Source organism: Aplysia californica, unplaced genomic scaffold (genome assembly GCF_000002075.1).
Source record: "Aplysia californica isolate F4 #8 unplaced genomic scaffold, AplCal3.0 scaffold00264, whole genome shotgun sequence".
In the NCBI taxonomy this organism is placed as follows: Eukaryota; Metazoa; Mollusca; class Gastropoda; order Aplysiida; family Aplysiidae; genus Aplysia; species Aplysia californica.
In genome coordinates this window covers 429992-455258 of record NW_004797534.1, presented here as the reverse complement: position 1 = coordinate 455258, position 25267 = coordinate 429992, and the positions used below count along the sequence as shown (strand labels likewise).

General features: G+C 38.4%; 2 protein-coding genes across 3 annotated transcripts in view; one reads left to right on the top strand and one right to left on the bottom strand.

Moving 5' to 3' along the window:
• Positions 1 to 10103, top strand: part of LOC101857417 — a 35854-nt gene extending 25751 nt beyond the window's left edge. The window contains exons 16-24 of the mRNA XM_005100900.3: positions 931 to 1018; positions 1475 to 1513; positions 2376 to 2415; positions 3253 to 3399; positions 3923 to 4071; positions 4745 to 4848; positions 5882 to 5982; positions 8582 to 8701; positions 9303 to 10103. Of these exons, the coding sequence (XP_005100957.2) occupies positions 931 to 1018; positions 1475 to 1513; positions 2376 to 2415; positions 3253 to 3399; positions 3923 to 4071; positions 4745 to 4848; positions 5882 to 5982; positions 8582 to 8701; positions 9303 to 9411 (897 nt within the window). The 3' untranslated portion in view covers positions 9412 to 10103. The remainder of the gene's footprint in view (positions 1 to 930; positions 1019 to 1474; positions 1514 to 2375; positions 2416 to 3252; positions 3400 to 3922; positions 4072 to 4744; positions 4849 to 5881; positions 5983 to 8581; positions 8702 to 9302) is intronic.
• A 6376-nt stretch (positions 10104 to 16479) lies between these two features.
• Positions 16480 to 24997, bottom strand: LOC101857032 (39S ribosomal protein L14, mitochondrial). Of its 2 annotated transcripts, none has more exons than XM_005100898.3 (4): positions 24261 to 24997; positions 20871 to 20955; positions 19282 to 19411; positions 16480 to 16770 (listed from the first exon to the last, which is right to left on the bottom strand). In XM_005100898.3, exons 2-4 carry the CDS (start codon positions 20945 to 20947, stop codon positions 16525 to 16527), a joined length of 453 nt encoding a protein of 150 aa, XP_005100955.1. In that variant the 5' UTR covers positions 20948 to 20955; positions 24261 to 24997; the 3' UTR covers positions 16480 to 16524. The 2 variants fall into 2 exon arrangements, with proteins under 2 accessions (XP_005100955.1, XP_012939410.1); XM_013083956.1 differs by lacking the exon at positions 24261 to 24997 and adding an exon at positions 24037 to 24057.
• Between the last annotated feature and the right edge of the window lie 270 nt (positions 24998 to 25267).

Sequence of the window (25267 nt, the reverse complement as noted above, 5' to 3'; positions counted from 1 at the left end):
GGCAGTACATTTTTACCTGTGGATTGGTCAAACTGTTGAACTTTTTGTTCCAATTACCTCCTTTCTATCATTCACTCATTCTGTCTGTCTATCTTCGGATTGTTGCCGCGGTTGGAAAATCTGCGCTTTGATCAAGTAAATTGACTTGTGATCTTAGACAGAAAATTATTGTCGGAAAGAAACTTTTTTACAAAGTTGTCTAAATCTAGAGAAATGATCAATACGAAGATTCTACGGCACGGGAACGCGATAAGGGGCGCGATGAAAGAAATTTATGCTAAAACCAGCCTAAAACTACCAAAGTCAAGAATAATTCGAAGTGGTTTTCCGAGGTTGTGACATGCGACATTCAGGCGTGAAATTTAAGGAAAATAAGGGTATACGCCGGGTAACTGTATTGTGAAGGTACATATCTATTCATTATTCCCTGATTTCCTTCTATCAATGGTGCGATGACAAATTAATTGAATTATAGTAGCAATGGAAGGGGAGCCTGATTTTAAACATTGCCATCAATGGAAATATATTATGTAGATCTTGGTGAAGAAATCAAACAAGACAAAATGTTGGTGAAAAAATAAATGTTATGGTTTGCAGGCAATCTCTTTAAACAGGCTCCCAAATGCCATTTTCAACCCTGTAAAAGCACTATTTTTCCCCAGACCCCCGGCAGAATTTTCCTTACTTTTCAGCTTCAGCCGGTGGAAGCACTGAATGAGACGCCAACACCTTAACCTCTAGGCCGTGAGAGGCTCCTCTCTTCTCAATTTAAAAAAAAAAAATTTTTTATGTCACCTTTTCGCTTACATGAAAATGCTTACAATTCATGTATAACCAGGTATAAAATGTTGTCATTTAGTTTCTTCTTTAGGTGAAATGCAGTTTTGATTATTTTATTTTTTAATTTTTTAAAAATCTTTCTCTTTACAGGAGGCTCACAGCAGCCTGGAAGCTGACGTGAACAGTGTGATGTCTCAAGCAGAAAAGTTACAAAGCCTTAATTCACAGATAGACCAGTGTGAGTACATTGAAAAATAAAATCTTTTGTTTTTAGGTGTTGTTTTTTTTATCAAGCTCCTAAACTTTGGGAAAAGTTTGCGGTGTTTTTGGCTTTTGCGTTATCTTTTTCTTATAGTTTGCTGTAAAGTCTTCAAATGTTCGTCTTTTATGCCATGTAATTTAATGAATTAATGTTGATTTGTGAATTAAGCAGAAATTAGATCCTATAAACAAAATGCTATGATATCTTTTCTGTGGGTGTAAAATGAAATCACGACATTTTTACTTGGCTTGATATATGACACTACTACAATGAAAAGTACAATTTGATCCATAGCTGTGGCAATTATATTGAGTGGATCATAGCTTGGTTTGTGATAGAACAATATTATAAACTAAACTGGTTTGTTGAGTTTGATAGGGTTTTTTTTTCGTTTTTTTTGGTAAAACTCTTGTCTTCTTTTCTGCTTTCCAGACTTGCATGACATCAAGACCAGCAAGGTTCATAAAGAAGGTAATAGATACATGAGATGATGTTGAAAAAGAATTACCTCAAAGCAGTTTAGTATTTAGTATTTGAAAGATTAGAAATACTAATTAATAATAGATAATAGATATCATTTGTATAGCGCAAATCCCCGCTCTTCAGCAAGCTCTATGTACTTCACAATCTGTACCATTACCCCAGCAGACCTGAGAGCATTCTGAAACAATTCCTGGGAAGCATACAGTGCAAGCAACCATTTATAGGCTCTAAAACACCAACATATTGACAAGATCTTTCGCTGTCTGTGGCCCGGTACCCATTCCCACCTGGGTGAAGTGAGGAAAATTCGTGTAAAGTGCCTTTCCCAAAGACACAACGTCAGGCCCGCGGCTCGAACCCTTGGACTCGCAACCTCACGATTACGAGTGCGGTAGCCTTTTACCACTGGGCCACCAACTTATTGTCTCATTTATGCTCAAGACACACTTTGATGATGTCACTTTTTTGTGTTAATAAAAAAAGCCAGTTTGCTTTAGTTTGTTCTTTCTATTCTATTGACTTTTTGTGATGGAAATGTTGAACTACTGGGATATTTATACTCGTATGTTGAAGGTCAGAATGTAAGCAACGGATTATAGCTAGATTTAGCTTTTCTGCTCACATTTGGAAAGGAACATTTTTCTCTCTCAACGTCCAGACTATTTTGAAAAATAATTGACAAAAGTCTTTGAAAGTTGTAAAATAGTAAAAGGAAGAAAGAGTAGTTACATTTCTTTTCCTTGTTCTTTGTTGCTCTTGGGGGCAGAAAAAGATAGGTACAATATCAAAAAGACGTTTTCATGAAACGAGAATAACTTTAAGTGAAATTTACCATTTCTCTTTTTGACAGACATGGCTCTAAAGCAGGATGAACACCAAAAAGTTCAAAGGTTTGTGCTTTTTTAAGTTCTGACTTTGAAAAACTACTGTTTAGGTGTATTTTTGTTTTCTGTTTGTTAGTGTTTATGTATATATTTTGTTTGTAATTCATGTGTTGGTCACATTTCTGAGCTTTCAAAGTTTTTTCTTGTGTCCTTTGAAAATGTCAAACAAAAGACTAAACAGTTGTGTGTGCTTTTGGTAGCAATGAAAGGACAATGGAAGTTATTTGTGCAATATCTGCCCAGTAGGGAAGAGGTTGTCTGGGAATGGAGATGTAACCATTTGTTTTGGTACTGGGTTTGATTTTTTAATAGAAAACATTTCTAGGATTTTTTATCATGTCAGAAAGTCTGTCTCACCTCTCTATCCCTTGATACTATCTAGTCCTGTTCTTTTCTTCTCTTTTCTGTCCTATTCAACTTTCGCATTCAACGGTCCACAGACAGAATGTGCTTGACAGGAATATCTGCCTCTTGCAGGAGCTTGTGGCTACAAAAATAGATATTCTACTTATTTTTCCTGGATCTTTCGTTGTCTATTAAAAAAGACCAAAAATTTTGTATTCTGTTTTGTGCTATGATTTTCAATTTGAGTCCATGGCATTTTATTCCTATTGCTAAAGCTGAGGAATTGAACAAAAATTTTCTCAGCTGAGATTGGCCATCGTAGAAAAAATACTTTTTTCTCTTACTAGACTGGCATTGTAGTTCTGTGAATTAAGGTCTTAAAATAAACTTGAGTATTCTCTCTTTACCTTCTCCAGCATTGTTTCTTTTATTGTTCTAGCTTTGTTCTCTTCTTTTTTTTTCTGTTTTAATGGTATTTTTCAATTAACTTACCTATAGGGAGACGGAGGAGACGCGGGGTCAGTGTGAAGCTCTCAATAGTCAGTTGTCCCACGTCAAACAAGGTAACGTTGAGGTTGGGAAACGTTTGCAGGAATGTGACTCGGCCCGGGATCTACTGGAAGAGCAGCTGACTTGGATGAGCAGGTATGTTATGGTACTGGTTGTTAATTTGATAGATTGTGTGTGCTTGATCTGGATCAGAAATTTTTTTTAATGTCTTTGGTTATAATTTGTGTAGGTTAAATTTTTTAAAAACATTTATTGTGATACAAGACTTTTTATGAGTCAGTTCTTGTTGTTTAAATAATAATTTTTTTTTCTTCACTTTTTAAAAATAGGTTATTTAACCCTGTCTGTGGACGGGGGTCATTTTGTACCCCAGGGGTTGTATTCTTCACATTTTAGAATACTTCTAGTTCGAAGATCTCTTTGAAACTTTCAGTATTTCTTAAAAAGTCATTTTGACAAACTGCTATGCAAAGCGTACGGATCGGATTAACGAGTAAATTTCCTCTTTGGAAAGTGCTGGCTCAGAGTTCCCCATGTCGATTTGGATACAATAGTAAAACATGACGCACGGATAGGGTTAATGATATATGTGTTTCTTTGAGTGGATTGTGTTTATAGAATGATTTCTTGATATGTCTTCTACTGATCTTCATTACAGTCTCTCAGAATGGAGCATTCTGCACAAAAGTGCGAGAGAGATACAGTTTGGATTTTTGTTCAACACCGTTGTACTATGTATTCAAACAACCTCACCTGGAGACAAAGATCGGAAGATTTTGGGAGTGACGCGCAAGTCCAGATTGGCTGGTGAGCACTTTTGTTTCAGCTGGTGTTGTCTGAATGTGATAGTTGGTCTGTTGGGTCCAGTGGTACTTTGCTTGGCCAGGTACAGGATGTCTTTGGTGTACTCAGCAGGTGGGATTGTGTTAATTAATGATGGCTATGTTAGAGCTGAAAAGAATACTTTGTTCCCATTCGTACATAGTCGGGAAAGACACCTGTTTTGTTTTGTGCCTCTAATCTGTCACCCAAAATAGTGATTAGAGTAAATATTACTTGGGGATTAAGTTTCCCGCTTTTTCAAAATGACTTGAGTAAAGGAGGAACTTGCTTTAAAAAGCTGAGAGAAAATGAGTTTGCTAATTGAATATTATTATTATAACAAAAGTTCTTCAATGTGTTTTACACTTGCCGAGCTGCTCACTTCTGGCAGTTTTATTTCAGAAAAATCTCCCAGACATATAAATAATATAATCAAAATAATGTACCAATGTATAAAACAGTTCTTTGATTGCGTTTTATTATGTTTAAAAAGTATCCAATTATATGGCTCATTTGCTATATATTTTAGAAATTTATTGGAATAAACTTTTCCCCCCCACATTTTTGTGTTAGATTGTAGTTTTTACGCTTGGCAGTAAGACAATGAAAAAGTAGGCAAATCCTATATAAAGTGTTCCCGATTCTCTTCCTCTTTTAGCTAACAGTCGACCATGGGCCAAGTTGTCCCATGACCTGGTATATACGAGCCTTGACTGCAGCGAACTGCAACGGAAGTACAAGGACTACAACACCCTGGGACAGGTAGACTTTTGTGTGCTTTTATGTGTGACTGTCCTTCAGTGTTGACTGAAATGCTCTTGTCTGATCACGTATGATAAGACTGGCATCTGTGATGTAACAGGCTCTTTGCTGTTGCATGCTGAAGACGTGGATTTTGGGGAGTTATTTTTTTTGTGGAGTATCTCTGTCTATCTTTTGGGATGTTGTATCCCACTCTGCCTGGGTTAGTCTTGACAAGCAATATTGAAGAAGCCAGCCTCAGACCTTGTTTAAAATGTGCGGTAATGGCAGAAAAATATTTACAACCTTTCACATATGGGTGGTTGGCGGGTGCTCTGGTGTGGTTTGCTTCTTTTTTCATTAATCAAACATCTATTGTCCTTAGTTCCCCTTCTTCTTGTTATGTTTGTTACTCTCTTGTAACACCTCTAAGCGGGTGGTTGGCGGGTGCTCTGGTGTGGTCTGCTTCTTATTTCCTATCAAATGTCTATCGTCCTTATCTCCCCTTCTTCTTTTTTATGTTTGTTACTCTCTTGTAACACCTCTAATCTTCTGGCGCTCATATGACCTCATGCAGTTGCAAGCGCCGTAAAATCTCTACTAAAACTAAACTAACCTTTCACATACGATAGGGTGCATCTTTTCCAGAAATCTAATGGAAGTTATGAAATGTGGCAGATCACGGATTACTTGTAGTTGTTTTAGTTCATTTTCATGATGTCAACTTTTTTAATGTATTTTCCATCCGGTAAGTTCCTGAAATCCCACGACTTGAGGTAGTTCCCCTGGTGTAAATTCAAGGCTGGTTGGCTGAAAATTTATGCTAGTGTTAATAATTTCCTCTTTTCATCTAAAAATTATGTGCTCTCAGAAAACATGAATGTGCTGAGTGCATTTCTGTGTTGATGCTGAATCTTTGTGTATTGATGTTCTGATATATCCTCCCAAAATTTCCCTCATGGATAAATAAAGTTTAAAAAAAAACCCAAAGTTCTGTATTTACAGTATGGTGATGTGTTATTCTCATGTTCTGCATTGTCTGTCTGCCCCACAGCTGCTGTCAGAAGTTTCAGAATCTGTGTCCAAAGCCCGACACCTGAGCCAAGAACTGAAACTTGTCCATCTGAAACAGGAATTGGCCATAGACAGGAAAAGGTAAGTCATCTTTTGGGGAAATATGCAATAATGTTGGAAAGTTTGGAAATTTCTAACTTACAAGTGTCGGTAAATACCTAAAATGAGCCAAACCTTTTCATCTGGCAAATTTTCGCAGAGAAAATATCAGGATTTTCCTAAATTTAGTTTTCGTGTGTGTTTGGTGAGTATATGTGTGTATGCCTGGAGAAAGATCCCAGTTGTTGGAAATTTTTGATATATTGAAATAAGGGCTTTTTTTGTTTGTTTGTTGTTGTAGCAAATTCATCAATGCTGAACACGCAGTTTCTTACATTTTCAAATATCTTTAGTAGCTTTAAAGATGTGCCACATTTTGTAACACGGGGTGTCAAAAAAAAGTTTGGAGAAAAACCCAATTTCTAGCCCATTTTTAGCCTTTGTCAAGTACAGTCAAACCTGTGTAAGACAGCCACCCATTGTCAAGGAGAAAAGTGGTCGTATAAGACAGGTGGCCGTCTTAGGCAGGACTGATCAAGATGAAGAAAATAAACCATTCCCATCTGAAGTCCCAATCGAAAGTTGCTGCGTTGTTGTTGTTTCTGTTGTTGTTGGTTTGTATTTTGTTTGTTATTTATATTTTTTTGCTGATTTTGCGCAAGGGTGACAATAAAACTAAATGTATCGGACGAGGAAGACCGAGTGCCATGTTAAAACAAATACGTGGGTCGCCACCACTCGGAGAATGAGCGACGCTTCTGTCGCAAGTTCATGTTGACGTCCTCTGTTACTTTGTTACAGACTGGGTAAACAGTGACCACTCATCTCACTTACGATTTGAGAAATGAGTTCTGGGCGGGGCTTATGGGTTACGAGGGATCACACGCTTACCTCACCAGCAGCTGAAAATTGGTAGTTATTGGTCAACAGTGGGAGGGGCCTATGCAACATGATCGGTTGGAGGGACTACCTAACAACAACAAGTGATTGGATTATGACGGCTCGCCCACAACTCCCGGGGCCAGTGCACAATTTATGACAAAACGTAATGGAGTCACTAAGGTGGCCGTCTAAGACAGGTGTTTTTGCTCAGTGCGGTAGTGGTTGTGTGTTAAAATATGGTGGCCGCGTTGGACAGGTGCCGTCTTACACAGTTAAATTATATAGAAAAAACGCAAGGGGGGAAATGGAAAGTGACCGTTTGTACAGGTGGCCGTCTTATAGAGGTGGCCGTCAGGGCAGGTTCGACTGTACATGTTACAAAAATAATCAATTAAAAATATTTAGACCCAGAATATTATAGAATTCTTTCCAACCCTCGTGGCGGTGCCACTGACTGAAGTGTCTTTAGGCCATTCCCAAAGGGGGGACATTTCTCGTTCTAATGCACAGTAGAATTGTAAATGGGCTGATCCAACAATGTCGTGCTTGAACTACAACAGGGAACTGCTGCCTTTTCTTTCCAAATCCTTACTATCGTCATTTTCCTAAACTTCTTTTGTATGTTTGTCACAGTCTTGTGACCCGCTATTTCCCGGGTGCCTTGATAGTCGAAGCAGACTTTGTGCTGTTGAAGCTAGAGAGATGAGCAGAGTAAGTCTGATTCCCTGTAAGGACTTCTCTTTTGACATCCACCCTTTGGCGCTCTTATGACCTTATGCAGTTGTGAGCGCTGTAAAACCTCTACTAAAACACAAAAAAATCATTTCAGCATGTTATTAATCATGGAAGCGTGCAGGCCCTATATAAAGGCAAAAGGCGTGAGCCGGGCTACCCGGGAAGCACGCAGGCCCTATATATAGGGCTGACCTACTTCGACCAGGAAGCGTGCAGGCCCTAGATAAAGGGCATAGACGCTGACCTTTTTCAATGGAAAATTTCAGTGTTCCTTAAGGAAAATGACGTAGTAAATTACAGTTATAAGTTATAAATAGTGACTAATGACATTGCAAGTTGTCTTGACCTCGTAGGGCGTCTCTTGGCCAAAATATCGATCGATAAAGTGACGCGATCCAGATGAGTGACTACACGCTATGTGTTATCACTTGTTCCGCTGTGCTAATGTACTAATTGTTAGGTTTATCGCGTTTTGCCCTTTGTTTGTATGTATTTGATCGCTTATCATTTTTGAATGATTCATTTTATGAGCTTTAAGAAAAGATATATGGTTTTATATGCCTTTTATCATCTGTTGAGCCGTAAATGGTCATTTTTCAGTAGCAGGTATACATCTCAGGTAACGCAGTTGATATACCTCGGCCAAACCCCTGTGCTTGCAACCGATTGGCCGTGGCGACGGGGCATTTTTAGCGGGTTACTTTCGGTGAAACGCTGAGCTCTTCTAGTGTTAAGAAATGGTTAAACGTTGGATGGAACAAAATATTTGACCAAGTACAACTTCTTTGACCTTTTCACTCCGTTGCTCAATTGAAGATAAGTGGGATTTTTCTCCAGGCACACACACATATATGTTTAAAGTTTAAGTACAAAGTGTTCTGTTACCAATGCTGTCTTTGAGGAAAGTTGAGATGAAAGAATCATTGCTACCTTTCTTTATTATGTACTTGAATTGTAGAAATTTTTAAAAAGAATGGAAGCTAGATGTTAGATTTTTACTACTTCCCTGATTTCAATCTTTCAGTTTGACTGTGGTGGTTAGAGACAGGGGAACACGCAGCAAGGTTCTGCTACAGACTACACTGGATGCGTGGCCTATGGACTGTCCACGTTGGACACTTACAGTTCAGTCTGGTGATGTCAGGTATGTGCTGCCTCAGAGCATATGTTGAGATACTTGATATAATAGGTCAGGCATATTTTCCATGGATAAAATTGTTGTTGTGGTTATTATTATTATTGTCCAATGTGAACAGTAATATGATACGGATGTTCATGGGAAGCCATGCTCAAGTTTGCTTTCAATGTTCACTTCAAAACTCCCTGTCGAAAACATGTGACTGAGGAGGGGGACCAACTCGACTAAATACTATCTTCTACAAAAAGGAAGCAGTAATACTGCTTTCCCTTCTGTGTAAAGTGTTGAAGTTGATAATGCTCTGCCTCCAACAGGTACTCTTGTGACCATGTTATTGGCAATGATTGTTAACAAAATTAGTAGATAGGTGATGGGCTCACCATCAAAACTGATCCACAGAAGTTTGAGTTTCTTATTATACTGTATGTAATGCAGGCTTTTTATGATCCAAAATAATTGTAGTTTTTGTGGCTTGAGATTTGCTCTTGTGGTTCTCCTTTAACCATTTTTCTTTGTTTTTTTACAACTGAATCAACTGAAAGAGAACAGTGGAGCAAACTATTTAATCAGTACTCAGTGAGAATTCTTTCTTCCTTTTTTATTTCAGATTAAATCATCTGGAAGAAATGGTGAGAGGAGTGTCGGGAGGTCGGGGCCATGTATCCCGCGTTATATCAACTGTGGAGGAATTACTATCAAAAGTTGACCTAAGATGATGTCTCTTCTATTACGCTCTGTTGAATTTGTACATACGGCTTATGTGTTTGTGTGTTTTATTATTACAGCTACAATAAAATATCACAACTGTGATTGTAAATAAGTGTACAAATAATATGTACAGTCCAATGTTGAACTAATGTCAGTATAGGTGTGGGGAATACGAAAAACTGTTGTTGATGGGTTGGGCATGTTTGTCGCAAGGAAAAAAGGACTCCCTTTTTGTCAATGGTCATGGCATTTCAGATTTTGGTCTAGTAATGTATAATTAAACAATTTCTTTTTTCTGTTGAATTTCATGTTTGTTGAAAGATAGACCATGCTCATGGTCCCGAGACAGGATAACAAGCAAATGTAACATTTTCGCTGAAAGACCAGTGTTAACTCCCTGTTGGCTCAAACTTTGAATATATGTTGTTCAAATATGTTACATTAATGAGGATGATTTAATCTCCCTTTATTTTAATGGGGGTGATGTTGGGAAAAGTACTAAGGAACTGAACGGAACAAAATTGAAGAGCAGAGCTGCATCATGTACATGTTATTTATTTGGGTGTTCCTTTTTTTCTTTTTAAAATGATTTTTGGACATATGTCCTTGAATGTTGTACAAGTATATGTTCTGTTTTGTTTGCTCCTCCTTTCTAGTGTTCTTTAACCCTCGTCCTGCCGGGGCCGGGTTTATGTCGCCCGATAAGCCTATTTCGGCACCTCGCCTGTGTTCTGGTCCCACGTCAGTCTGGCCCCTGGCTCAGCGCATGCGCGTCGAGCATCGTCTTCCATTCAATTTGGGTCCCGCGTCAGATCTGCTTTCACGCAGATCAAGTGTGTGTGCAACAGTCTGCTTGAGTTTGTGTGCGTTTGTGGCCTTCTTCTAGAACCGCCTGCGTTGGTTCGTAATCGAGGCATACGTCTCATTCAAAACACGCCAAGTTGGTAGCTCTAGATGTTCATCCAATGAAATTATAGAACGCATTGACCCACTTAGACATAAGGAGCTCAAAAAGATAGTCGGGAAACAAGACTTCCTTTTTCCTACACAAAATCTTTCAAATGAGCTTGATTTTGTATGAAATGATGCTACCTGATAAAAAATAAGCTTTTTTGATAATTTTGAATACCATTGTTCACGTAAAAAGAACAATTTGAGTGCAAAACATTCGGAAATTGACCTATATCATCCCCTTTCGAACCCCAGGTCATTCATAAGAACAAGAGCATCTAAAAAGGTTATTCGAATGGGCGTAACTAGTCGTAATGTCTTATCAGCTTATGAGAGGGGGTTATTCATGTGTTCACAACACTTTATAAATAGAAAGCTATAAAAGATAAAGCGTTATTTTCATCATCGATTAACACACTCCCGCGGTATTCATGGTGAAAACACACATTTCCAGGCGCGCGCGTTGTACACCAACAGTACGCACTGAGTGACCCCGGCGGCCTGCCCGGAATGTCCGACGTAATCAGTTGCTGATAAGATTCGCATCTCAGCAGACGCAGGACAAGAGTTAATGAATACTGCCTACTGAATTTTGGTGATAGTTCTTCTGGTAACTTAGTATAAGGATTGAACTGTTGAACTGAGGTGTGTCATAGTGATAAATCAGAGGTGTCTGTTTGAGCTGAGTTTTGGCTTACACCCGATCTTAGGGACACCAGTATTCACATCAAAATATGAGAGTGCAACTTTTTAAAAATAGTTCCTAAAGACTGAGATGCCTGCCAACATTTAGACCTAATAATAATATTAGATCTGTAAGTGAATGAAACTTTCTCTATGTGAATTGAATTGTATGTAGTGTTTTATAGTATGGTATATATTATCTGTATCTGTACATCTTTTAAAGGCTATTACAGACTTTTTATTTTTTATTACATGGTTGTCAAAAATTAATATATTTCCTAATTTAGGGTGTAAAGACTCCAAAACCAATTACACACTGCTCTAAGGCATTTTGAAGTCATCCGTGAAAAGGAACACTATATTATTATTATATTTTTTATGTTTTGTCGAGAGTTTGTGAATATTCCGGCTTAGAAGAATGAGATGAGCATTTACTGTACAGCTTGGAAGGGAAATACTTTTTTCTATAAATGATACTGCAAAAATGAATAAAAATAAACACGTAATGTTGAAATATGGATTCTGTGCATTTACTTCCTCTCAGCTGTCGGAAATACTGTGTCGCAGTACGTGTATGAATTTGTAGTTGTAACAGCCAGTAAGAGATTCTTTCTCAGGAACATTAACTATTAGCATAACATTAACGTAAAAAATGTAAGCAGCATGTTAGAGTGAGATGAGGTGATGTAAATATATATACAGTATTGGAGTTGAATACTTTGCTATGGTATGTACATGAACTGGCATTAAAAAGTAAATCTGTATAGTGTTAAGCGAATATTTATGTATTCATGACATTAATTGCCTGAAACAAAACCTACTCGCACCCCGTTTTTGAGTGTTTCTCTTCTTTCTTTCTCTCTCTCTCTCTCTCTCTGTTCTATCAAATGCTCTTTGTGCAGTCAAGTTGCCTTTTGTTATGAAATGTTCACTCATGTAAATATTCATCATTTGTTTAATATCACATCTCAATTTGATGGGCTGTAACTGTAAGCAGCAACACCAATGTCCACACACAGGTAGCCCCTACTACCTGCCTCTGAGTACAGTGCAAAGTTTGCCTCATATTATGCTAGACACTAGATGTACTTGCAGTGCACTGCAGTTGTACGACCATTTTCGTAGACAGCATGTTTTGCCCAAGAACATGTTTTTGCACAAGTTTTAAGCTCTCGTGCATTAAAAAAAAAATGTTGTAATCATTCAAGGTCTATCTTGAATTTAGAAAAGGGAAGTTATGAGCTCTCCTGATGATAACGGGTTGAATTTACATAAATTTCAAAGGGAAATACATGATGTACCGGTACATTATCATGTGCTGTATCCTCAAATCCAACCAAAAATATCACAATGAGAAAGTTTATATTTACTGTTAGGAGTTTCGGGGGATTTCAAAAAATTTATGTTTAAAATCATGTATTGGAAGTGCCCCAAAAATCTACATTTTTATACAGACTTCAACATAAGGTAGGGACAACCTTGACAGACAGCCCTGATTTTTTTAACAATCCCCCCCCAAAAAGACAGCAAGGAATGTTTCAAATTTTTTTTGCTCTGAAAGTGTTAATGGGTTACCAATGCATACTGCAAAGCTTCCTAAAGTGGCAAAACCACTACGTGCTGCACGGATGGAGTTGGAGCTCAAGAAGTTGCCAGAAGGTTTGCAGTGTCACACTCTGTCATTATCCGCTTGAGGCAGCGCCATCAAGCCACTGGATCAGTCAAAGAACGCCCGCATGCAGGTCGACCCAAGAAGACCATTCAGAGTGTTTGTAAGTTTTAACTTATGTTGAAGTCTGTACATTGTTTATAGAAACAAAACTACTATAATCATAATGATCTCAGCGTTTAGTATCAAATTCATGGTCAATTCAAAACTGATACCAAATAACAAATTTGAAGTCAAATACATTTTTTTTTTCACTTTAGCACTCCCCTCTACCCCATGCCAAACGAGAAACATTTGGTGGGGTCTATTATATTTCTTGACCCGCGATAAGCCTCAAGCCCAGCCTCTTGAATTCAGCCATGCACCGTTTTGTACGCATTGATTTTCGACAGTTTTGAAGATTCAGAGCCATATTCCTGCGTATATTGGACTCTTTACATGGCAGGATGTCTCCCCCTCTGTGAAATTTCCTTTGATTTGTGTGTCAGCTGATCTTGTCCTTCCAGACTTCTTTCTGGCGCTCCCCGTGATCTCTTGCTCGTTCTTGGGTGTTATTCATTCAGCGCAACATTTTGCCCATCTATCATGATACAGTATCACCTCTCATTGAATTTGAATTGTGCCAATGTGTCAAGCTCAATTTTGACTTTGAATATATCTGTTTTGCTTTCCTTATTGGGGGGGGGGGGGGTTGTGTTTGTTTTTGTTTTTTGGTCAATCAGTTTGTCTATTTGCCCCAGTTTGTCTGTTCTGTTTCCTTATTTTTGTGGGGGGGGGGGGGTTGTGTTTGTTTTTGTTTGTGTTCTTTTTTTCTCCAATTAAGAAATGTTGTCCTATGTCTGTAAAATGTGTTTTTTTGTGTGTTTTTTTTTCATACCTTTTCCAAGAAGTTCTCACTCTGTTGAAGGAATCATGGTGCTTGTTACTCTTCAAATGCAGCTAGCAAATATATTGGCAATTGTCGGGACTATTTCACCTACTTCAACATCAGGCCTTTATTACTTGGCATAACATTTGGCATAAACTTTTCTACACTACTTGCAAACAATATAAAAATGATGTACATTCAATTTTTTTTTCTTTTTCAGTACATGATGCATTATTCTCATAGTATAGGTACTATTCATTTGGCCATTAAAATTTAATGAAACAGAAAATCAAACCATTTGAATTTATGTTTGTTGCTATATTATTGTATTTGAAAGTTTTCGATCCAATTTGCAACATGAACCCCTTTTTCTTTCCTCATCCTTACTATTGTCATTTTTCCTCCACTCCTTTTGTATGTTTGTCACTCTCTTGTGAACTGTTATTTCCAGGGTTACTTGATAGTCGATGCAGACTTTGTGCTGTTGAGGCTAGAGAGGTGAGCAGAGTAAGCCTGATTCCCCGTTTGGACTTCTGTTGACATCCACCTCTTGGTGCTCATTTGACCGTACGCAGTTGCGAGCACCGTAGAACCTTACTATAACAATTACCACAATGAACAAGGAGTTTTCTCTTAAGCCACTGTAATCAAATAACATGAAGAATAATAAAGATTATATGGAATATTTGGCTGTTGGTGTTGTCACAAAGTATATGTGGTGACAAAGGATTGCAAATTATTGCACAAACTCTTCAATAACTCTCGTGTGTGCGAGATACATCTATGGTGGCTTCTTCAGTTCCTTGATGAGATACACTTGTTGCCCCTGCTCAGAAGTTACAATTGTCAAGGTAAAAATAGGAAGCAGTGGAAATAAATGAAAGGCTTTGAGATCTTTGATGGATTTTGATAGTGGTGACTTGAAAAAGTCTTGAAAATTCATCTCATCTTATTTCAAATTTAATTTAATTGAACATCACTTTTAATAATAATACCATTTAATCTTGTTGCCACAATCAATATTACTTGTTGTACCAATGATAGCATTGGATACAGTTCATCAACTATAAGCGCCCCCGACCATATGGTATTTCTACAAACCTTTATTAACTCACTTGCGACTGGGCCCTTTCACCAGTCACAAGCGTTGAAGACTGACGTTTTTGGGGGTATTTCAATAAATCACCACAGCTCTCAGAATTACCCTATTGTAATCATTTTTTGACACAGTAAAGTAACATTCAAGCTTAATTTAATACAAAAAACTAAAGTTGTCGAAGTCTAATACTTTAATTTGTATGATTTTTTAAAAATTGGCATGAATTTGATTTTCCGAAAAATTTCCAGAGACGTGACAACTAGAATGAAATTCACTGCAACAACAAAAATAAAAGTTCAAAGTGTTCTGGTTTGATTTGTATACATGTGCGAGTGTTTGGTGAAAATATAAAAGCTGGTCTGTGCATTGATTCAGACCCATACACTGAATTACATGAGGCAGATGTACGGCACGATGTTGTGATTTCGTTGCGCGAAAAACAACACCGGTACTAGTGCTAGATCTAGCCCTAGAACTACGACTCAGGCCGTGTTCGGGTACATATCCAGGATCCTAACTATTCTGAGACACTAGAACTAGTAAAACGCACAGAAGTATAGAAAACGGCGAAATTATGTGATTCTTGTTCAAGCGACTTCTTCGACCGTTACTACGACGCGACTGTCGGATTACTATGAGCTGTATAGAAAAAAACAAAGCGCGAGTTCCGGTCTGTTCAACCCCAGTTGGGGTCACTGTCCTTCACCTTCAATAACTTAAAAACTACCGGCCCCAGAGATACGAAACGAAGTCTAAGTAGCTCAGGCTTGGCCAAACAAGGGTACGAGGCGGGTCTCACAATCCGTGCGTGATTTGTAGAGCGAAAAAAAAATTCCAAAGTTGGTCACGCAGGGCTTTTGAGACCCGTCGCGAGCGTCGCGGTGGGGGTCACGCAACTGTTGTGTGACCCGTCTGAAGTGAGTTAATGTAAGGGAAGTGATGACAATTTAGCTTTAAAAATTTGGTTACTCTATGCGAAGAGTGGGAATGAGGGATGTGTCTTGCCCCTCAGGAAAGCCTGAGACTGAGAGGATCTAGTGAAGGCGCTAAAGTCGGAACTAGATTACTTAAAACAGCATCATCATTGTTATCTAATCTCTAATACACTACCATCATCATATTTATATTTCTAGACACATAGTCGGCCCAGAGTACAAGTGTTGTATGTCCACTTTTCATGAAATCCGATATAAGACCACTCATGCATTCAAATTCCCATGGGTTGTATCTCCAATAAGTTTCAAGACTCTAAGTAGGCTACAGTATTTGTTCAGTTATCCAGAACCCAATTGTCGTATGTCCAAAGCGGATTTTAAAAACTGAGAGTACAATTGTCAGAACTCTATAAGCATTAATTACCATAAATTTGTTTTGTCATATCTCCATTTGAGCCAATGGGGAGAGAAAGTGATGTCACGTGATTTTGTGAGCAAAGCAAAATTATACAGCGTCATCTTGGAGAGGACTGTTCAATGATCTAGAGACTCTAAAAAAGTGCATGTTCATTGAGTTTGAAGGAGTAATTTGATGAGTGTGTCAATATGTCCCAAATTTTTTAAAGAAGAAAAAAAAAAAAAGGGGGAATCTATCTCATCTTGTTGAATCCAAGTTCCACTGTACACAGATGAATTATAGTAATACAGTACAGCAACATGTCAGCCAATGAAACCTAGCCAGGTTACATTTCATGCCTGACCAACAAGATAAAATAAAGACCAAATTAATTTTCAAGGTAAGTTATTTCAAAGAGCTGAACAAATTTGACATCACACTAAGCACATAAGAACAACAAAAGAACAAATGACTGTGGGTGTGTACAATTTTATAATCTAGAAAGCAAACACACATAATCATACAAATTTTGTGGCTAAGGACAAAACCTTTGTAAGGTCTCCTTTCTTATTAGCACGCAATGCTGAAGGAATTGGCACCAAAACACGATTTCCAAGAGGGTTACCGTTGTCATCCACAAGAACAATATTGTTCGTATCCGTGCGGGGAACATTTGGTCTTTGCTTTTGCTTGAGTCCAACAATATAGGCTCTCCGCATTTCGCCCTTAACGGTCACCAGCACTTTGTCTCCAAGATGTCCAACCTGAGGAGGTATGGTATAGTATAAGTACAAGAAAGTAGTCAGGCTTTATGAACTCGCACGCACACTTTGATTTTAAAGCACGGTCCACAAGTAAAATGTACAGAAACTTGTGTCAAGTCATTTTCTTTTCAAACCCAATAATAATAAATAAATAGCATTTGTATAGCGCATGTCCCCACTTGAAAGCAAGCTCTATGCGCTTCACACTATATTATCACCCCAGCAGACCATAGAACACTCAGAAACATTCTCAGCTTCCCGGGAAGCATACAGTGCAAGCAGCTGCTTAAGTGGTCAAACACTTCCCCGAACCCGCACCCTCACGATTACGAGTCCGGTAGCCTAACCACTAAATTAAATTTAACTGTTGTACAAAATCTATCAAAATCATTTTAAAAAATCTCCCCACAACATCCATGTCTTCAACTCTTTCTTTTTTAAAAAAATCACAATAGATAATAACACTTGTATCCTGGAGTGCTTCAAGGCACTTTATAATAATACCCATAACTAAACCAAAACTAAATATATGATAGCCTTCATGACATATTTTAAGAAAAGAAAAGACACAATGGCTCACACAATCTTCCCACTGCATTGCTTTCTCTTCCTCCCTCCCCCCCCCCCCCCCCCCCCCTCTCTCTCTCTCTCTCTCTCTCTCTCTCTCCCTCTCTTTCTTTCTTTCTGTCTTTCTCGCCCTCCCCCCCCCCCCCCCCCCCCTCTCTCTCCCTCTCTGAATACTCACTTCACTTACACGAAACTTTTAAACTGAAAAGAGCCTGTAAACCGAAAGAAAATAAAATTTCTCATATTTTACTTCTATTGCCTTTGTAAGAAAATTTACTGAGCCAAAATGCTCCCATTTCTAAACCAAAAAGAATTTCGAGGGTTATGTCATCCAATTCTTCACTACAAACCCACAAGAATGGCAAATTATTAAGTCTAACGCATTTCAAGATAGCGGAACAGAAGAAAGACAAGAACGTGTGTTGAATGTGTTCCAGAAAAAGGCATCACCAATTGCCTGTGTTTATCACACATATATTATATATCAGTAGGCCAATGCGCTGCATATGGACCCAATGAAGCAAGGATAGCCTACGTACATCAGTCAGCCGACCTTCTGTTGGTCATGACCTATTCAATTGTCTCTGTGAAGCTAGTTTACATAGGTCCTACACATGAGGATGTGATGGCATACGGTGTGTTTCATGATGTCACTGGCATTGGGTTTTCTTCCTTCTAACTAGGTACCAGAAACTAAATTTTCAAAGTAGTTGTATGCCAAATTTATCAGTGCCATTTGAAAGGCCTATATCCACTGAGCATTTTGGTACCATTCTTTAACCTCTCAGTCAATTTTTAAAGAAAATGGTAGTTGTTTAAAATTTGATCAAATTTGTTAAAGTCAGTCACTGGCTGCAACCCCATGTTTGACAGACAATAAAAGAGTACCAAGAGCACTAAACATCTCCACATTAACAGAGTACAATCACTATAACAAATATATGGAGCCTAATTTTTTTCGAGACTGTGAGATCATTACAAATCAGTACTTTATCGCCTCAAACACGATGATCTGTCGTTATTTCGACAAAAACACTGAGCGTTGACCCGGCCGGTGCCGCACCAGGCCCCGCGGCGAGCGAGTCGGCTCTATACTGTAGTGTACCCCGCGTGCGGGGTCACATGCTTTCTGAGTCTCGCAGAAGGATTGATGAAAAATAATTCCAAGCAATTTACTTTATTCTAATAGGAAATAAGCTGATCTTTTATTTAAAATATTTTTTCAGCCGGTATTTTACATATTATGGGTAAAAAGTGATCTTTAAACATTTTGACAGTATTTTTAAAAGCTGTCTATTTAAACGCCAAAGGCAAAACACATACCACGGGAAAGCCCGTTTAAAGCTGTACAGTTCTTCGCCAATGAAAAGACGGTATTTAATCATTCCTCCTTCCGCGAAGCATTTGAATGCACCCGTGTCAATTTTTCCACCATTGTAACGAGGAAAAGTTGAAATTTTACATGGTGTACGGCACTTGGTGTTTTATAGCGAAAGAGCAAAGAAACCGCGATCGGAATTACCCCGATTTCACTGATACCCCGCCGTCGGAAGGCCGCGAGTGCCCGCGAGGCCGTGTTTACGCTACCTATTCTAACTCCTGTATCTACTCTAACGTCTGTTCCATATGACTGTTTGGCAGATTAAGCAACCTGACAAGGTTGATGAGAAAACACAATGCATACAGCTTAAACTGTAGTTACTGGAAGAGGTAGATGAGAAAAAACCTTTTCAAAAACAGAAATTTGACAGAAGCATGGGATTTCCAACACTATGCTGCAAACTCAACAATCAACTTCAACCCTCTCTAAACCAAAAACCCAGCTAAGCTGAAAAAAAAACCCAGCAGTCCTACAGATTTCAGTTTTAGCAGACTCCACTGTATTCAAACAGATAATATAAACCATTATATGAAGTGCTGTACAAATATAAAATGTAAATTTACCTGCTTCTTGTTATAGACGTGAATAACACGTGGAGGTTTTCCTATCTCTGCAGCAGCTCTGCCAATGGCACTATTGTCCACGATTCTCATCCTGGATAGCAGACGAACCTCTAGTAATTTTGAGGTTGTGCTGAAAGGACAAAATGTGATTCCTCAATTAGAGACCTCATCTTGATTTTCAACTTTCTGTCATAGTGAACTCAAATTGCAAGTTTGGAGAGTACAATCAAATTGCTTTCCTTTCATCAATTATTAAAATCTGTACTGTCAGCTTTCTCGGCTTTCACCACATGTTAAAAAAAATATTTTGACACAGCATTTAACTCCAAAAGCACACAAAATAAAGAAAACATGAACATCAGTTTACTCTTCAACAATTACACCTACACAAGTGAAACTAGTCATTTATCTACCAAAAGGAAATCGATAACAACAACAACAACAACTGGATCGATAACTACCAAAAGGAAATCTCAAAAGAAAACTTACAGCTTTTTATCCGCTTAAATCTAATGGAATTGTTTTACTAAATTCTTCCCTTACAAGCAGAAGAATATAAGATAAGATAAGATAATACTTCATCATCCCAGAGGGAAATTTTTCTTGGCTGTACAGGACCGTAAAAATACATGCAGGTGTACATAAAAAACCTAAATTATATATTACTCTCATTAAAATTCAACATGAAAAGAGAAATAAAGCTGACAAAATGTACATATCACATCAGATGCATCATTCAACCACATGCAGGAATTTGATTCCAAGACCTCTGGAGTTATATACTCGTAGCTATACATGTATACTCTAAAGAGCAATACACATTATTCTGACAATAGCCTTATGCTAGATTGTAAAAAACTTCTTATATATATCTTTCTTTCTTTGTGTTTAGAGGTACATATCTGCCCCTGCGTGATCTTACAATTAGTGTGGAAAGTGGGTGTGATGGGTCGTTTATAATGCTTTTTTATCTTTTTTTATAATTGTGGGGTTATACATTTCATAAAATCTAGTAAAATCATATCCTGAGATCTTGCTAGCTTTCTTCATGGTTCTGTCAAGTTTTTTTTTATCTTTCACCTTTCAATTCACATCCCAGCGGCAAATACAAATATATAAATTCTATTGAGCTTTTAACAAAGATAGTCTTTCGATATAAAAAATATGGTAATTATTATACATAGATATTTTTAAACTTTTAATAGTGCTATCCAATCTTATGAAAGAAAGGTGCTACATTGTAGACGAAAGTATTGCCGCTTTTTAAAATAAAAATTTCTCATTGGCTTTACTGTCACTCCGCACATAAACAACGTCTGCTCAGCTACACTACGAAAAATTCCGCTTATGTTTTCTCAATGACAATGTAAGACTCACCTGACCAGTAAAAAATTTCAAAGGTAAATGGTGCACTTACAACATCCATTTTCAGTTTAACCCTGATCGCAAATCAAGAAGACAAAAATCCCTCTACAATGAGACAAAAAAGTAATGCGATATGAGTACAATGTTGTGTCTTCTTGACTTGACTTACCTATAGCCTTATATATAAATTATATAAAATATCCCTATTTCGTAGGCTCCCTTACCTGAAAGCACAGCATGTAGTCCCTAATCTAACTGCAGCAGGAGCAAATTGGCTTGCATTTGACAAAAGTGTTGCCATGGTGAGGGCTGAAAAACACATACGTAATAAGATGACTGTGAATACAACCATAGAAGTATTATTACAAAATTATTCATTTTCCCCCCAAAAAGCAAACTCTGTAATTTACCAGTATTCAAATAATATTAGAAGTTAACTGATACTGGTAAAAATGTTTCATTTATTTCTCAAATTGAGTTTTGTTTTGAGCAAACTTTCATCAGACTCATACTCTTGGCATAAAAAAAACATTGTTGCCGTCGTGCACAAACCTTCAAAGCGACAGATTTTTCCAAATTTACTTTTTTGACTTATAAGATTCTATATAACATGCAGTATGTCCCAGTCAAACAATATTTGACACACGTGAAAAATCAGGACCTTAAGTTAAAAACACAAATGAAAAAACCTCTTATCTCCTACTTGGTGAAAGCCGCCGGGCATAAAACCAGTAAACGCCAGTGTGGCACTTTGTGGTTTTGTGCCCGACAGTCCTGCCTGCTCAGCCGTCGCACAGCGTTGCTTACGTTGGGTAAACAGTATGTCTAACAATAGTTGTATTGCCCGACTGTTCATCTTGCGCAACCGTATTGTGTCAGGTCTTTTTTGTTTTATTTTGTTTGTTTGTTTTTTTGTGTTGGTTTGCATAGTGAATCAGAATCAAAAGTAATAGTTTCGTTGGGAAGCCTACGACATAGCCCTTGGCGAAGGGACGTATTAGGTACGTATAGGCCTATGGTTGTTCACACCACGTTGTTCACTATTCAAACTGAACTCGGCCTTTTCCCCTAACATCAAAGTCAATATAATACATTGCAAGGAGCATGAACATTTCAAAGCATCAAAACTAAAATACCATGCCCCATAAAACTTTAGAAGATCTAAACCTGTGTATGGACATGGAATACAGCCTTTCTGTTTGCGTACACCAATCATAGGTCAACGTCTAAACATGTTAGATTTCCAAAATTGTTCTTCCTGGCAACCACCGAAACAACACGTTTTGCCGAACGCCTAAAGGCTTTTAACGTGATGCTGTATAAGACAGGTCTGGATCCGTATAGATAGGGAAAACTCAAGTGGTCACTCAAAACATTATTGTCTAGTGAAAGGTGCATTTGTTTTATTCTTCGCTATAATGTTTCCCGTCAGCTAGGGCCAACGTTTAGTCAGTTGTTCACTTTCAAAATCTGACAAATGTGCTGATCGCCAAGGAGAGAAGTCTTCCTCCAAATCATCGCCACTGAAATATCAGGGAGTGCCATAGAAGATATAGTGGGCAATGTTTTCTTGCACGAGACATCATAATTAGATATTTCTGTGCCATGCTTTGAGAAGTCTGGTTTTCCATTGGTTACTTTTCAACGCCACGAAAAAAATCGCCAGTGACGACATTTCACCCAACTCAACTAACTTCAACCACTACTGGAGAGCTCCAGGCGCTGACTTCTTGTCCTGCCCTTTCGTTTCCAACGTTGTAGTGTGACATCCCTGTAGTTTCAGTTGATCATGCTGATGTCACAACTGACGTTACTCGGCTCCAGTTGTTGGCACTATATTCCCTTTGCATCACCTAGTGACACAGCCGACATCCCCTCAGCATCATAATTTAGTGACACTGCCCTTCTTGTGTCAGACATTGGCTCTATGGACTCATCCAATGACTCATCAGTATCAGTTGTTGACACGGTCATCTCTGCAGCGGGCATCAGGGTACTGACAACAGTCTCCTAATGACACGCGCCAACTGCAGAAGTTGCTCCTGCCGAAGAAGAATAACTACCCTGACCCCAAAACCAGGGATAAAAAGGCGTTAAAAATTGGCACAGGAGCAAATTTTCTCAGAAAGTTGGGGCAAAGTTATGTCTCTTTCAAGGGCCCCCAACGACCCGCACGCCAACTTCTGGAACCTTGCAACCGTACCTGCAAAGGGTTGGGGAGCAATTCTCGTTCAGACGAAGACAGAGCAATGACCTTTGACTATGTGTGGTCACTATCAAAGGAGACTTAAAAAGGCGACGTCAACTGTCTAGTTGACAGGGTTGAGGTGATGAGGAAGTGGAAAACTTCGGAAGCATCCGAAGGGTCTCTCTTCCTTGCCCGTAACAGTACTCCTACACTTGTTTTAGTTTTAGTGACTTTCAATACTAGATCTAGATTAGATTCTATATATATAGATTTAGATCGATCTAGTCAATCTAAAATCTAGATCTAGATCTAGATTCTAGTCCAGAGTGGGTGGAACATGCCGTTAAACGTAGAAAAGACGCATCTTTCTGATTGGCTGCTAATTTTAGTACTGAGGTGTCATCACTTCCTGGGATACCTACATGGACAGACATGTTTTCAGTAACATTTCAGATTTCCTAGATCTAGAAGATCTAGATCTAGAAAGTAGGCCTACTTGGACATGATGGAAGACCGCACGAAAATTGCCGTAAAGACGCAGGAGGACTAGATCAGGATCTAGATCTACCACCCCCCCCCTGCATTTTTAATCACTAATTATATAACCTATTTTTTTTTAAACAACAACTTCAAAGCAACTCTACAAATTAGGCCTATAATTTATGGGACTGTTGGTCAGTCGGGAGGAGGAGAAGAGAAAAAAAACAACTGTCCGGGACCGGGATCAAACCGCTACAAAAATCAAGGTGCGACTTCAAACGCAGACGCGCTTTCTATTCAGCCATCAGAACTTCCGAGAGAGAGGTGTAGATTAAGAATAGATATACATAGTACATAGACACTTCCATCTTTGGTGCCATGCGGTTGGCTATACTTAGGACTTAGATAGATGTAGTCACGTGATTGGAGGGGTATCCTGGTCTGACGTCAAACAAGATGGGCGCCTTACCTAAAAATAGTTTGCGTCTTTCTACGTTTAATCGCATCTGTGGGTGGATCATGTGAAATTTCTCCCAGATCCAGGCAAGGACAGTGGCAAAGCATAACATAACATCCTGAGTAATTCAAACAATTAATGGGACGGAAATTTTAATAAAAAGTGGCTGAAGTTGGAAGTTTCTGTAACTGAAAAAAAAAAAAAGAAAAGAAGGACTGGGATTTGCACACCTTCTCATTATATCTAAAAATTCAACAACACTAACCACCCTAACGTCTTCCCTGGCCGTGTATCATTCAAAATCAAAGACAACATATCTAGATCTAGATTCTAGATCTAGATCTAGAATTTAGATATATATCTAGATCTAGACTAGTAGAGCCTGCCTCGAGTCTTGGAATTTACAACATTCACTTTATACACTGAAAGATAACTAGACGTAGATCTAGTCTACTAAATAACAATGTTTTGACAGGCTTCCTTTCTCACCTTCACAAGGCTTCTGATGATAGACTGCTGGCTGTGATAGTCTAAAAAAAAGTTCGTTTCACATCATTTGAATTCTAGCCTAGTTTTACAATGTTACCGATGTTGGATGCCCAGATTTTTCTATATTACCAGCGAATGTAATAATGTTATGCTTTGGCTTTGGGATAACAAATTTTAATTAATGACTGTAGCCTTTATTAATTTTATATTTTATTCATTTTTCAACAACACTATCACACTAAAGGCTTCACTTCAGCAAACTCAGTGTAATTTGCACTAACAACTGCAGCTGCAAAAACAACAGCAAAATAATAAAGATAGCAGCCACATCTCTAACAGCATCTGCAGCGGTTGCAGCAACAGTATTGTAGATCTAGTAGTAGGCTTATAATCAAGGAGTTTTCAGTGCAGTAGTTCTAAACTCCTTGCTTGCCTATAATACATGTAATAGTACATGATGTATACTAGATTCTAGATCTAGTAGTAGTAGTACAGGGATCCTGGGACCAGAGAAAAAACCCTGTTATAACAGATCCCTGTTCAATCAGAATCTCAGAAATATGCAAGGGACTTGAACAAATCCAGCATTTTTTATTCGTGTGCTCGTTGTTATCCACAGGCCGGGACACGATGCTCTGCGCGCGGGGCTAATTCTATTGTCAGGCTTTTTCATGTAACTCTTTGAGGACGTAACGGATACATGGCCGACGTCTGATAAGCAGTACAGCAAAGACAACACTTTGACACATTTCAAACCAGCATACACAATCAGAAACAAGAGTTTTGCATATTCAATAGCACGCATGCTGTTGCGCAATTGCACGCTTTTTAAAGTTTCAGATACATGAAGAAAACAAAATCAAAACATCTGCTTGTGTTATGAAGTTATGCCCCAAAACAGCACCTGTATGCGTTGCTTGCGCGTTCTCAAGGAGGTAAACTGACTCTTTGTTCAATCCTGGGTAACTAGCCAACCTGCTCCCATTCCCCTTCTCTTCACCATTTAT